The sequence below is a fragment of the Schistocerca piceifrons genome, chromosome 1 (genome assembly GCF_021461385.2).
Source record: "Schistocerca piceifrons isolate TAMUIC-IGC-003096 chromosome 1, iqSchPice1.1, whole genome shotgun sequence".
In the NCBI taxonomy this organism is placed as follows: Eukaryota; Metazoa; Arthropoda; class Insecta; order Orthoptera; family Acrididae; genus Schistocerca; species Schistocerca piceifrons.
In genome coordinates this window covers 788,830,227-788,846,179 of record NC_060138.1, presented here as the reverse complement: position 1 = coordinate 788,846,179, position 15,953 = coordinate 788,830,227, and the positions used below count along the sequence as shown (strand labels likewise).

Below are 15,953 nucleotides of genomic sequence, written 5' to 3'. Positions count from 1 at the left end.
GATGTGTCTAGCGACAGTTAATTTTATCAATTTTGACAGTTCAATTTTACCTCTGTGAGTGTGCATCCCAATAGAGAGCACACATGCAGTATCACCATTACACATACACCTGTTAATCATAGGTGAACAATATTCGAAGAGGGTGCATAAACTCGATAGAGGTTGCTCACATAGTGCCTGCCTTTGTGCATGCTTCTCTGTGCCATTTCTGATATAAAGTCAGAGATGTGAACAAGCAAACTCCAGTGCAAACACTCATCTGAAGATGGCTGAAGGGCTGTCAGCCAAAATATCATGGCAAAAGTCAACATCATCCGGCTGCAATCCCAAAACTTCATGGAATATTCTTTATGCCAGGAAAATTTCAAGAATCACATGGTATTAAACTGTTTACAGTCAACAAGCTGTCACGTGTGATTGGTAAGACATACTAAATACACTGTTATACACTGTTAAGTTAAATGTCCCTAGTGTTTCATGTGTGTATCTTGATTATCTGTATTCATAGTTGTCGGTACCAGCATGTTCTTGGCGATAACAGCATTAAATTCATGTATGTAAATGTCAGTAGCATTATGTTATAAAAAAATATTTTCTTGTATCCACAGAACTAGGGAGCATAATGACATTAATAGGTATTATCATCATTAGCTAATATTCTGAGAAAAAAATAAAAATCTGTTTGTGCATTATATGACACAAAATGCAGAAATGAAGAACACCAATTGTCCATCATTGTCCATATAAATGTACATAGCTATATTACAGTTTTTTACACTACAGTGCAGGATTTTAGATTAATTTAATACTTATTACTGATATTTACACAAACACGAATTTAATATTGTCAACTCCAAGAATGTCTGCTAAACAACAACGAAAAGAGGGGTTCCGACTTTTCAAATGATAAAACAATTAACAAATATATCAAAAGTAGGGCGAGGAACTGCTCTACCATTGTTACTTGTGAATGAATTCCTTATTGCACAGGATCTGGCAAGGAATATAATACTTTATTATTATTGCTGTTCTAGGAAGACTTCAAATATCTGCAAAAGTGCACAGTGAACAAAAAATAAAACTGTGCCCTCCCAGTCATGAACTTCAGAAACACTTTCAATCAAAAAACGAAATGATAAACAGCTGATGCTTCTTCTCAAGATGTCAGGATATATTATGTTGTTATCTTTGGGAAAAAACACGATGATGTGACAACTATTCCAACAATTTCTTGTGAAGGACACTTGAGAAACCTCTACTCTAACAGATGCCATTACATCACAGTGCATAAACATTAGAAATTTTCATAACTCATAGGCCAGTAGTGTACAAACCCTTGATACTATGAGTACTCTAGCTGCAAAATTGAGTATGTTGTTTCAGTTAGAAAACTACTGAAATTTTAGCTAACTGCAGAACAAAAAGGATTGATGACATAACTTTAAGTCCTATATTTCTAAGCATCATTTATACACTGAAGAACCAAAGAAACTGGTATACCTGCCTAATATTGTATAGGGCCCCCCACAAGCATGCAAAAGTGTCGCAACACGAACTGGCATGGACTCAACTAATATCTGAAGTAGTGCTGGAGGGAACTGACACCATGAATCCTGCAGGGCTGTCCATAAATCCGTAACAGTACGAGGGGGTGGAGGTCTCTTCTGAACAGCACATTGCAAAGTATCCCAAATATGCTCAATAATTTTCATGTCTGGGGAGTTTGCTGGCCAGCGGAAATGTTTAAATTCAGAAGTGTGTTCCTGGAGTCACTCTGTAGCAATTCTGGACATGTGGGGTGTCGCATTGTCCTGCTGGAATTGCCCAAATCCGTCTGAATGCACAACGAACATGAATGGATGCAGGTGATCAGACAGGATGCTTACATACGCGTCACCTGTCAGAGGCATATCTAGACGTATCAGGGGTCCCATATCATTTCAACTGCACACACCCCACACCATTACAGAGCCTCCAACAGCTTCAACAGTCCCCAGCTGAAATGCAGTGTCCATGAATTCATGAAGTTGTCTCCATACCTGTAGACTTCCACCCGCTCGATACAATTTGAATCAAGACTCGTCCAGCCAGACAACACGTTTCCAGTCATCAACAGTCCTATGTCAATGTTGATGGACCCAGGCAAGGCATAAAATTTTGCATCATGCAAACCATCAAGGGTACATGAGTGGGCATCCAGTACCAAACCACATCTCGATGATGTTTCATTGAATGGTTCACACGCTGACACTTGTTGATGGCCCAGCAGTGAAATCTGCGGAAGGGTTGCACTTCTGTCATGCTGAATGAATCTCTTCAGTTGTTGTAGGTCCCGTTCTTGCGGGACCTTTTCCGGCAATGTCGAAGATTTGATGTTTTACTGGATTCCTGATAATCACGGTACACTCATGAAATGGTTGTACAGGAAAATCCTCACTACATCGCTACCTCGGAGATACTGTGTCCCGTTGCCCATGCGCAGACTATAACGCCATGTTCAAACTCACTTAAATCTTGATAACCTGCATTACAGCAGCAGTAACTTATCTAAAACCTGCATCAGAGACTTGTTGTCTTATATAGGCTTTGCCGATCACAGTACCATATCCTGCCTCTTTACTATCTTTTTTTATCTGAATATGCATGTCTACACCAGGTTCTTTGGCTCTTCAGTGTATTTTTACTGTATGATGCACTGTAGATTGGACACACCAAATTTTATTATTAGATCATGAAAACTTTCAAAAAATTTTTTACACATTTTCCGCCTAACATAACAAACAATTTCATGATTTTTAACCATCTGCTCATAAAAGACCCGCCACTGGATATTACTTCTTATCTTTCCAAATCTAAGCTAATTTCTTTCATTATGCATTTGAAAACTAGAGTCCATATCCAAATAAAATGATTAAATGTTATTTTGTTAAAACATGAATCATTGAAATTTTCACAAACTGATTACTTTCTGCCATTTCACACTTCCTTTACATGATCAACAGCAATCTTTTCTTTTCATATTGTTATTCAATCTTGGTGATTTTACTCAATGTGTAACATAGATACACAAACCTGTCAGCTAATGCTTTGGCCAGCAATTCTTTACGCCGTCGGTTCTGTTCCTCCATCATCTTATGACGCATTTCAAATTCATCCAATATAGAAGATTTACTGGCCTGCTCCGGAGAAATAACTTCATAGCTTTTATCTTCCTTAATCTTCAAATAAACTGGTCCATGGCTCGGGCTAGCTTGTGTGCTTGAAACACTACTAGTATCTGATGAAGATTCTGTCCCATTTGAAACTCCACATCCTGAATCAGCTGAACTTACTTCAGAAAGTAATGGCAAGTTCTCTGATGTGCTTTTCACATCAACATCCTGCAACAAAAAAAAATGATTAATACACATTAAAATAATTAACATTCAATGTTTACTGTTAAAACTAAATGATCAGATTTGAATACGCTAGCTAAAAATATGTCACTATCTGGACAGTGTCTCTTTGGAGTTGTCTGAAGACATCTGTCACAGTGCGGTCATTGCTGGTGATCTGCAATCTCAACCATAAAGCATCATCATGGCTTGCCATACTTTCCTTGAGCCAGTGGAAAAATAATCAAGCCAAAAATAATCTGCATATACTCTAAAATTGTTCTTCATGCTTTTGCCCTTATGAACAAAAGGTTCTCAAAAGATGAATAGCCACATAGCCATTTGGCACTTCCTACCTGCAGACCAACACTTGTTCCACTACGGGGCAGAATGCCGCTTAAGCTGGTTTCAGGATGTTGGGAGAGATGCTTCAAACACATGGTGGATCACACTAAGTTCAAAATTGGTCAGCAGGCAGTACATAAACCATTTTGTTTTGTTTTCCTGTCATCTCTTTTCCAGCCACCTCTACCTGTTGGTTGAATAAAATGGGCAAGTGGCCACTACATTAGCTTTTTCTTTTTTTCAAATAGCTATTTTGCAGTGCACATTAAATCAATACTTCAATTCTTGCAGCATGTCTTCTTCTTCCTCTTTGTCCACATTCATTTCATATGTTCAGATTTCTGCTTCCAGAGTTGTTTGATGTTATGAGGCTGTTTTCTTTTTCTTCCTTCTTTGTCCCTTACAGCCACTTTCTGAATTCTGTTCCCAATAAATTCCTGTTACATGTGCCCATTATGTTGACGTTTGCTTCTTTGAGACCGTTTAGTATCTGTATAAATCCTGCTGGGTGTTCTTCCAGCTTCATAAGTTCATGAAAAATTTGCTTCATCAGTCTTGTCATCATGAATTCTAACCAAATGTTCAAATAATGACATTCTTCTTTTGTGGATTGCCTGTATTATGTTCTCTACAGTTTCACAGATTTCTTTGTTAGGTCATGGACTGTTGTATTCTGTTACAATTGTCCTTGGGCCAGTGTTTCGGTGCCATAAATAGCTTCACGTCTCACTACTGTATTATAATGTTTAATGCTGATATCCTAAATACAGCCTTTTTACTGCAGATGTTTCTGGTGTTCTGGAACGTGATGTTCATCTTATTTGTTCCATCTCCAGACTGACTACATCATTGTTGTTCATGCTACATCACTCGTCTAAATACCTGAATGAGCTGACTCTCACGATTTTGTTTGGATTTATGAGTAAATTTTGTGGGCAACTTTTAACACTCATTATAAATTCTGTTTCTGTGAAAGAAACTTGTGAACCAATTTTTCCTGCTTGTACAATCAGGTTTTCTATCTGGATTTTGACATTTTCTGATGTGTCTGATAACAACACAATGGCCTCTGCAAATGTGAGGCAATTCAGTCACACTCTATTCACCTTTTCTAGGATGCAGTTGCAAAGCATAGGTGAAAGTCCATCCCCTTACCAGCCTCCTATAATTTATCTTGAAGTTTTTATAGAATTCTCCACAGAAGCTGACTTTGGATGATATACTTTTTAATATATCTTGTTAATGTTTGTAGTTTTTGGATCTAGACCGATTATTTCTTAATACTGATGTATGATTTTCTGTCAATGGAATCACACATTTTCTTGTAATCTACGAATATAACTCTTGTACCTTTGTTTCTCAATTTGCAGAATAGTTTTTTTTATTCTAGATCAGTTCACTGCACGATTTACTTTTCTGAAATCCATCTTGAGATTCTCCTAGTTGTGGGTTTAGTCACGGTTCTGTATGACTGAGCAGTGCTTTAAATAAAATTTTGAGTCACTTGCAAAAGCGATATGCCTCTATAATTATTTGGCCATTTTTATGTCCTTTCTTGTGCAATCCTGCAGATTTTATCTACAGTATTCTATTTTTAAGTTCAAGAATGAAGTCTTCTTTGAGGGCTTTCCTAAATCTGCCTTTCTTTCATCCTCACTGGCTGCCTTATCGATTTTCAATGAGTATATAATTTCTTTACTTTCTGCTAAATCTGGAGCTGTCAAATCATCATTTTGAGTACAGTTCTAAGTAACAATAAATTTTTATTCAGGTTCATGACAATTATGTTTGTTAATAGTTTCCAATCTTCACTGAATGAGTGTAGCTCATTCCTGATGAATAACATTCTCTCGCTTTTACAAGTTCTAGCGGCTCATTTCTTTGTAGGGGGTTGTTTCTGTTTTTCTGATTTTTATTTGAATTTCAATTTTCCCATGCCTTCTGTCTTTCTTGCAAAACCTTGTCGCATTAATCATTCCACCATGTCTGGTTTTTTTTTTCCATTTAGTGGATGGCATTGTCTTGACAAGCACTTTGCTGATGCCATTTTTATATCTGTTCTACATCTGAAAGACCTTGCTCTGAAGACTTGCTTTAAATTTTCTGAACTCCAGCTTATAAGTATCATATTTTAGAAGCTTAGTTTGTCTCTTAAGTTTTGAACATACTTCAGGCTTAATCTTAATTTTAACAACAGAAATGTAGTGGTCTGATTCGATATTTGAGGACTCTATATAGTGATGTGGGCTGGGTATATGTCCAGTGTGAGGGAACTTATAAAATGGGAATATTGCCGGGAATATTTCTTTGGGCCAGGGAGATTCCCAGAAACTGGGACTTTATGAAAATTTTTAGATTTTGAGTGTTTCAACAGTTATTAACAGTTAAAGAACCTTAAAACTAGGTTAACTAAGTAAATTCATATATTTTAATCCAAGATTTATCATTCCATGCATTAATTTCCGTGTAAATTCCAGGCAAAACATCATTTACCACAACTCTGGCTGAAAAAATAATTTAAAATATTCACTAGGCCTACTATTTTTATGCAAGCTGAAACCACACATTTCTCTGAATGAAACCTAAACTTACAAAATATTCTTAATTCCTTGGCATTATGAAACACTCGGACAACTCAATCCCTTATGCAGGTGGATGCAGACCCTCTAAGCACAATGAGTGCATTTCAATCTTCTTCAAAGAATTTGTTAGAAAGGTCATGTAATGAGATTGATGAAAACCTCATCGTCGAGCACTTTTACGGTGGTAAGTTTACGATGCAGATTGTTATCCAAGATGGAATGTGTGTTTTACAGTAGCTGCTTGGATATTTGTTACAAGGGGGGAGGGGGGGAGGGGATGAGGGGAGGTAAATGTCACTCATATAGATGTACACTCCACCTTCGGCTCTACCCCCACTGACCCACTGAGAAATCCTTTCAGTTTTACGCAAGGTGACGAGAGTTCTTTAATGGTACATTTCTAAATTTACATGTGCTAGTACAGTTATACTACTCCTGCAATAATTGGCTGGAATTGCAACAATATATAGATTTGCTTCCTTGAGTTGGTTGACACACACAGTCTCTGTATGATCATTACCTCTGGCATAGGAGCAAGTCATTTCCTCAAGTACACTGTGTGAGCTATGTCAATGGTACAGAAAGACAATGGACTGAATAATGGAACAGGAAGATATCAAGAGGAGGGACAAGATTTTCTTCCTGCTGGCCAAAATCAAGAATGTCTACAGCAACTTCTAGTGGCTTAGCCCAAGATACTTTGGACTCATATCCCGAGATACCATTCATGTTGTAACATAGTGTTTCCTGATCATGTATGTTTATTCATCTCGTGGCTACTGTGGATACCACTGCTTGTTTCCAGTGAAGATAATGGGTGATGTTTCTCTGAATATAAATGGGTTGTAGTGGATGCCTAAGGGGCTGGCTTAGTGGCAAATAATATTCTTAGGAAGATGGTACTTCCCAGCACTTGTTATAAAATTAATTTCTGAGAGACCTAACCAGTAAGCAGAACCTTTCAGCAAGTGCAGTTAGCGTTAGCAGGAAACAGCCAATGGAAATGCCCAAATTCTGTTGCTGAGTGGGTGAAAGGACTAAATGTTAAATGAGATCATGGAGCTTCTTGAACTCATAAACTCAAGGAACCAGTTGGCAGCTCTTTTGGGGCTGCAGGAGGCAAGTTTTGAGCACTCTGGGTTACAGGCGGTATTGCAGAGTGTATTTTGGAAGTCGACAGTCAGTGGCCACTAGTGGTCAATAAAGCTATTCTTCTTATGCAGTTACATAAGAGTTCAGAAGTGCATCCCCATGCAAGGGCATGGGAACCGGCTTAACCACTGGCCCTTTTCACAGTGGATGCTGCAGTTTAGTGGGCATACAAGAACTCTGTAGTAAGAGGCTACATAGCAGAGGGTGAAGTCATTAGCTAGCTGGAGGTGTTTAACAAACAAGGTAGGCTTGGTGAGATGTACTGAAAAACAATCAGTTTTGTTTGTTCCAGGAGAAATTTGAGATGTGATGTTTTTGTGTATGCTGCTTCTTTTTGACCTTAGACTGTCATCCTATGGTTATGAATCAGATTATTGGCAAGAATTGCTGGATACCAGCTGGACACAATGTAATAACAGCTGGAAGAATTGCCAACATACTGATCACATGTCTCATGGTCATAGATTGCTCTTCGTATCGTACTGCCATGTAGGCAAGCAGCTGGTCAGCCAAAACAGTCCTAAGGCCAAATCTGTGAGTGGCATCTATTGATCTTAAGCTATCTTCATATTTTTAATATATGGTGATTAGTCCTGAATGTGAGGGGCTTTTGTTTCACCTTTTAGTACTTGCTCTGGGTGGTTGCTCAAACTTGGAAAAAAAAAAATTGCCTGAGAATTTCAAGTGTGAGGAAGAAGATGGTGTCATGAAGCTCCTAATAAATTACTGGTTAGTGGGAAAGGGAGTGGGAGCAGCAAACAATAATAATGACTTCTTTCCTCTCAGCTGAGCTATATACCAGCCATAGGCAATAGTTTAACCATGGTTTTTAAACACCAATAATTTATACGGAATAATATTCATATAAGTAACACTCTTTAAAGTATTTAGTATTTCACAATTTGTGATTTACAGAACTCAATAAAATTCAATTTCAGAGATGGTTTTATGAAATTCCTGGAATTACCTGATTTTTCCAGGTAAAATGAAATTCCCTGAGAATTCCAGGTTTTCCAGAAGAATCATCACCCTGTTGCTCCATCACTTCTTCCACAACCCCCCTCCCCCCACTGCATAGTGTATGAAATGTAGGTAAACAAGCTGAAGAGATAATAAAAATATGTGGATCCTATCTTGATATACTTAAGTGTTACTGGTGCATCAAATATCAGAATTATGATGGGTATTATTTCCCGGTAACAACACATTCTTCTGACCTCGACTGCTCATCCATCTCACAGTCTCTGGAGTTCTCCATTACAAATATGCATAATTCTTCACACAACACCATGACCTAACTGAAATTTATACTGCTGTGCACCATTTAATTAACACTGCATTATCGCCACAGGAGGATACTTGACGTTCTGTGACGCCTTCCCCAGGCAAAGATGTTTCAGAGATTCAAGTATCCCAGCAATCATTTCCATGCCTTTCCGAGTAAAGACATTTTCTTAAATGTCCCCAGTTTCCTCTTAATAGCTAAAAATATATTTGTAAATTTTTACTAATTATCATATTTTTCTTATTAATAGACTATAAGGAGGACTATCCTGCTTTGTTCTCTTTGCAAAATGGATGATATTACTACCCAGCAGCCGACCATAAACTGATGGGATTGGTAGATCCCATACAGCTCGCCTAAGTATCTATGAAAGTTAATGTTGATCAACAAATAGCTCTGCTTCATCTGTACAAAACTGACTTACAGCTGGCATCCCACATGTCATAATAATTACTGTTTCATATCAACAGCAATACACCCTGTCAGCATGAGGATTTTTTGTTACAGACATTCTCGCAACGCAACCAGTTGATCCAGGATCCCCTCTTACTGTGACACGTGTTATCTTATGTATGTATCTGTCTCTTTTACTTGAACAAATCAAGGCTCCATGCCTGCTTGCACATTTGCCCAGCAGCTGCATATGTAAGATGCACATAACTTTATTCTTAAGCTATCATTTTCTGTGTCACAACAATGTAATTACCAGTACATGAATATTTATCATAACTGCTATGACGATAAGAAACGCAACAATAACAGAAATGATAATGATAGTAGTGATAGCAATAATAACAAGCAAGCTTAAAACGAAGAAGAAAAGTGACAGGTTAATTTAAAGGGATAGCTGAAACTTTTAAGTCTGTGATGTCTTACGGATGGTATGGGAAGAAAAAGACTACACATGCACACAGTTCTCAATGCAATCTCCAAGTACTATTAACTAGGCTATTCTAAGAAAGCTACAAAACAAATTTGTGACTCCACATATAACAGACTTCCCTAATATAACATATTAGGAAACGAGACACTTCAGCTGCCAGAGACTGTAGTCATGTCAGTTAGTTGCATTTGTGTGTGTGTGTGTGTGTGTGTGTGTCATCTGTTTTTAGACAAAGGCCTTATTGGCTGAAAGTTTATTTATGACAGTCTTTTTGTTGTGCCTGTCAGTGACTTTGTATTAAATGATTGATGAAGGGACCATTGGGCCCTTGAGTACTAAACATTCTATCCGAAATTAACATTCAGTGTCCACTGTGAAAGGATGAATAACTCAACAAACAGAGGATAACTTGAAGAAAAAATACATCTAACACTTGCACAATGTTAGACAGAAATCACAAAAGTAGGGTAACAGTCAACTACTCATTAGATTTACTGATATCCACAAAACAGATTTTCACTATCAGTTACTTCATTTGTGCTCAACGCCACTTTTGCCAGGAGTACAAGATGTTGAGCAAAGTTTACATGAGGGTAAGCTATTCCAAAAATGGTCAATAAAGTACCCAATCAAGCATGTAATGGTATAATCATATTGTCATGGCCAGTCTAGCTTGTACAGCTGATTTCTTAGGAGCAGGTCTGATAATAATGATATGTTTAAAGAACATCTGTTTGATGTTATTCGTGACTGCAGTAATGTATACACTCTCACAGCTCACAAAAATGCTATTTGCCACATAGCTAAATATTAGCTTCATTTAGGTCACGTAGCTGTATGCACTGTTTAAAGAAAGTTTTCCACCAATCAATATCATCTTGAAGATTTGTTGTTTAATGACACATAATATGTCTGGTTATTTTCCACTGCACACAGGTCAGAAACCTAAATGAGTGTGTATGTGCCACATACTGTGAATAGTGTATAGTGAATAGTGTTTTATTTGTCTCATAACATACAATTTCTAATTATATGATTAGTGTACAGGAGACACGTCAAAAAAATGGATAACACAACTTAGGCCTAATTGGTACAAAGAATTTTAACATTAATATAAACTTTTATTTTTATTTCTTCCCTTTTGTGAAGGACAGCTACATTTACACACAAGACTATATGTAAATTTATTCTGCTCAAATGTTCAGCTCATCCTTCATGAACTCCTCAACAGTGTAGTAGCAGCATTTGACAACTATATCATAAGGCTTCGTTTTCAGTGTCTCTAGGTTCATACTCAGAACATTCTTTCCTTTTAGCTTGTAATGAATTTTCATTGCCATATTCCGAGGTGACTGCGCATATAGGTTTAAGCGATGAGTGGGAAGCATAAAACTGTCTTTGTTTCTCATGTTATACGTGTGATTGAAATTGTTTATTTCGAATAACTCTAAATTACTGTCATATGGTTTTTCAAGAACCATACTGCAAATATCATTTGTCGCAAAAAAAGTGTATTTTTGTAAACTGACTGTGAGATGATAGGTGGAACAACTTCATGCCCAATTCATTACTACTATGTGAAATTAATTCAGAAGTTAAGGACAAAACCACTATTGAGAAAACCTTCCTAAAATTTGGAGAAAAAGCAAACTTGCTGCCATGACAATACAAAAATTTACACCGGTCTATTACAAGACGGTTAACTGTGTATCAATTGTTCTGGCCACCAACTGCGATACTGCCTAAATCACAGATCCGTTTCTCACTTCGGGGGAAAAAAAATCGGTTGTTATGATTATTTATCCAAATTCCTTACTTTGGTTTTGTACAGCAGTGCCTTATCCGGAATATCGCCAGATCTGGGTAAATTAGAAGTGCTTCGCGGCTTCTGCAACATTCTTAGTCGCGTAACATTTTTCCTTCCTGTGCCATTAATTTTATCTTGCTGTTTCAATACATGGCTACTACTTGGATGGGCTGCTTTCCGAGCTGCAAAAATGGAATCACAATGAAAATGTTAGCTGGCGATTTAAAAATCCCTCCATAACCTAAATGGAGCACAAGGCAATAAGTTTCTCACAAAACAGCGCAACGCTATTAGCATTTTCTATTGTATTCTATCATTGTCCCTTTAACTGGTTTTTTTCCTGTACCTTCCACAGTTTCTTCTGTCTGTGCAAATTTCCGGAGATCTTCTTCAGTAAACCCAGCCCATCTTTCAGCCATGTCAGTTTAACATCAACAAAGATACGTCACCTTCTATCTCTGGTAACTATTTTTGCTATCATTTTTCAGAAACCAATACCCACAGACAAATATTCATACTTTCTTGCCCCTAGATATGGCTTGTTTCGATTGTATATCTTCTGTTTCAAGAAAGTGGTCTTCGCCTTTCTGTTAACGGACAGGCTTGAGAGATTACAATTATAACTTTCTCCTTTCTAATTTTAAACTCAGTTTTTCCAACGTGCTACATTTTAGGTAGCACGTTCGTATTTATTACATCAGTTACCCGTCATCACGAGTTTTCAGTTTTGCCTACACTGCTGAACGTCAAGTTCGCAGGACTGACAACACGTCTTTCTTTCGGAAGTGACAACAATTACCAATCTATAGATAGGATCACACACGCGCCAAAGCTTGTGGCTTTCTGTAGTGACAAGTGGAACACATGGTGATGTCCATAATTATGAGAATTTTTAAGTGGAAAAACACCTTTTGGAACGCCTAAAACAACTTAGTTCAGCCAAATTTGCACTTTAGAAACATAGCAAATTTTCGGGAGAGAGAAATCAGTAAGTTGACATATTTTGCTTATTTTCATTCAGTAATGTCGTATTGAATAATGTTCTGGGGTAACTCATCTTTAAGAAAGGTCTTCATTGCCCCAAAACGTGCTGTAAGAATAATATGTGGTGCTCAACCGCGATCATCTTGTTGACATCTGTTTAACGAGTTGAGCATTCTGACTACTGCTTCACAGTATATTTTTTCCCTCGTGAAGTTTGTTGTAAATAATGTACTACAGTTCAAAAAGAACAATGAGATTCATAATTACAGCCGGCCGCGGTGGTCTAGCGGTTCTAGGCGCTCAGTCCGGAACCGCGGGTCTGCTACGGTCGCAGGTTCGAATCCTGCCTCGGGCATGGATGTGTGTGATGTCCTTAGGTTAGTTAGGTTTAAGTAGTTCCAAGTTCTAGGGGACTGATGACCTCAGATGTTAAGTCCCATAGTGCTCAGAGCCATTTGAACCATTTTCATAATTACAATACTAGAAGAAAAGATAACATTTATTACTCAATATTAAAGTTGTCTTTAGCACAGTAAGCGGTGCACAACGCTGCAACAAAAAAAATTTTCCACTTACCCAGCGATATAAAATGTCTAACAGATAGCAAGGTGAAATTTTAAAAATAAATTGAAAAAGTTTCTCTTTGATAACTCCTTCTATTCCATAGAAGAATTTCTTTGTTTGTACTGTGTAAAAGATGGTGGGTAGGAATTGCTAACTCAATCTGTATACCTTGTTTTCATTTTGGGGAAAAAGAATATATGGTGATGTTTAGAGTACAGATAGATGTACAAATTAATTTGCAATATGAATGTAAAATGGCTCTTTTCACATCATGACGATTTATCGTGCAAAATGATCCATGGACCATGGAAGTAACTGACTAACTGGCATCGTGAGGTACTGTCCACACAGGACGCTACAAATTCTACACAGTTGCACAGCTTTCAATGTGGCGTCAATTGAAATCATACGGGCGGGTATGAATGTCATAGTGCGGATCATGACTGTGACAAGATTTAAATACAAGGAAGGGGGAAACACAAATGTTAGCTCTGAAAATAGATTTCGCCCACGGACAAATCAAGGGCCACAAATACATTTATAAAAGAAGTAACATTCGGAGACGAAAATGTTTTCTCCAATGGCAAATCAACCAACAGCTGGCACCTAAATATCATCTGCAGTCATGCTACCCTTCCAAGATTGTAGAATCTTATTGCATTCGTGGACACAGGTATTTCGAATAACTAATTTTCAGTTTAACAGCTGCCATATCGTACTCGGGAGTTATTTCTTGCATATAATTCACAATTTATTCAATGCTTGGCATCAGAAATCACGAAGTTTATACGACTCGCTTTTTTGGTTACATATATTAAGTCTGTTTGTTTCTTTATCCAAAAATCTTTTAAGATTGCGAGATACGTCATTGGTTTGCACACACACACACACACACACACACACACACACACACACTGCTGCAGAAAATCAAAAAATGGGTTGCTGTTCTTGTAATTCCAGAATCTGCGAAAGTGTACGCACTGACGATTGTTTTCAGTTTTATTAGCAGTGGCGTACATGAGAAAAAGGTGTGAACTTTGAAACTACTGGCAGATTAATACTGGATGTCGGACCGAGACTTGAACTCGGGCTTTTACCTTTTCGCGGGAAAGTGCTCTACCGACTGAACTACCCCGGCATGAATAACGACCCCTCTCAACAGCTTTACTTAGATCAGTATCTGATCTCCTATCTTCCAAACTTCACAGAAGCTCTCCAGCGAAATCTGCAAGACTAGCACTCCCGAAAGGGAGGATAGTGCAGAGGCATGACTTAGATACAACCTGGGAAATGTTTACTGAACTTTTTTCAAGAGGCACCTATACTTTTTTACAACACTTGAGTTTATGAATTACAAATATTTCAAAGGTTGGCTAATATATTACTTAATTTATTGATTTCTCATGTATGTAAAGTGTATAATAATTATGTGTTATTTATGATTGTTCAAAGTAGAAAAATACTTAAAGACTTATTATAGGTTAAGTGAACATTTTAGAGACTTTGACACGTTAAGCCACAATATTCGAAAGCGGCAACAGTCGATCAAGGAAAGCCAGTACATGCGTTGACATTGGTCACGTTTCTGCCCAACGTTAGAAGGCCGACAATATAACAATGTCGTGTGATTAGGGCCTCCCGTCGGGTAGACAGTTCGCCGGGTGCAAGTCTTTCGATTTGATGTCACTTCGGCGACTTGCGCGTCGATGGGGATGAAATGATGATGCTTAGGACAACACAACACCCGTCCGTGAGCGGAGAAAATCTCAGACCCAGCCGGGAATCGAACCCGGGCCCTTAGGATTGACAATCTGTCGCGCTGACCACTCAGCTACTGGGGGCGGACAACAGGCTGATGACTAGTGGAGTTTGCACAGTAGCAGTCAGCACTTCGACAGATCAATGACCAAGCAGACATATAATGCTTCCAAGGAGAACAACGACCAGCGCTGTTTACTCATCAGTGGTCAATGCTCCAGGAACTGTCAGCGTACTGAACTCATATGTGTGACGTATCTGGCGCTGTGGAGGAGGGCAACAGACCAATGCCCGATCACGCCAGCATATAGGTAAAACAATGGAAAGCTGGCACATGTGTCGACATTGGTCACGTTTCTGCCCAGCGTGAGAAGCATAGATCAACTACCGAAGAGTCAGACGCTGCCATAGGAACTTCGTGACATTGGAAAAAACGCTGAATATATACCTCCGACAAATGAGCGTGAAGTAGTCCTTTGAGGAGGTCCTTCAAGAGGAGAATGAAGACACGAAGAAACGTCGCCTAGATGGACGGACCAATGGTAAGAGAGTAGAGGTCATACTTCGCTACAACTACTTAGCCGCTATGCTGCTCGGCAGAAGATGTCGATAACCGCGCCAGTAGATCAACACAGAAGATGCCTTCCCAAATGTTACCAGAAAGAAGTTCGTGTAGTACTTACCCAGGTGGCTGGTGAGGATGAAGGGGCTATGACCTCACCAAATGGGTCACCTGTGAACCTAGAAGTTGATGAACTCCCCCAGAAGATACCGAACCTGAGGGTCGCTGGTTCGATTCCAGGACGGTGCACTCCGCGCCACGCCGTAGCCGCTTGTTAATAACGCAACGAGCGAATTCACAAAGAGAAGACCGCGCCGTTGCTGCAATGGGTCACGGTCAAGGTACTGAGGGCAGAATACGACGCCTGGCGCGCCGCAGAAACATGAGCTGTCGCCACATCATCGGTCACTGGAATCTGCATACTACGACTCCACCGCTCCTTAGCCGCAAGGAACTGAGCGAGTTAAAACACTTTGTATTACTCTGTTTGTTCAAAGAGTCTTATATCTCAATAAACGACTGTTAGTGGAACCACCAATGTTTCACTCACACCTCACTCTCTGAGCCAGGGAAAGAGCCCACCCACCGCCCACAAAGTGTCGTTTTCCCTCCCGCCATCCCTGACAAAATAATGACCTTTGCTCCCCTCTGTCGCTG

General features: G+C 38.7%; 1 protein-coding gene across 1 annotated transcript in view; it reads right to left on the bottom strand.

Moving 5' to 3' along the window:
- The window catches only part of LOC124713192 (RAB6-interacting golgin), a 59,220-nt gene extending 47,061 nt beyond the window's left edge, over positions 1-12,159 (bottom strand). The window contains exons 1-3 of the mRNA XM_047242930.1: positions 11,775-12,159; positions 11,438-11,610; positions 3,073-3,380 (exon numbers count right to left, since the gene is read on the bottom strand). Of these exons, the coding sequence (XP_047098886.1) occupies positions 3,073-3,380; positions 11,438-11,610; positions 11,775-11,847 (554 nt within the window). The 5' untranslated portion in view covers positions 11,848-12,159. The remainder of the gene's footprint in view (positions 1-3,072; positions 3,381-11,437; positions 11,611-11,774) is intronic.
- Positions 12,160-15,953: the final 3,794 nt, after the last annotated feature.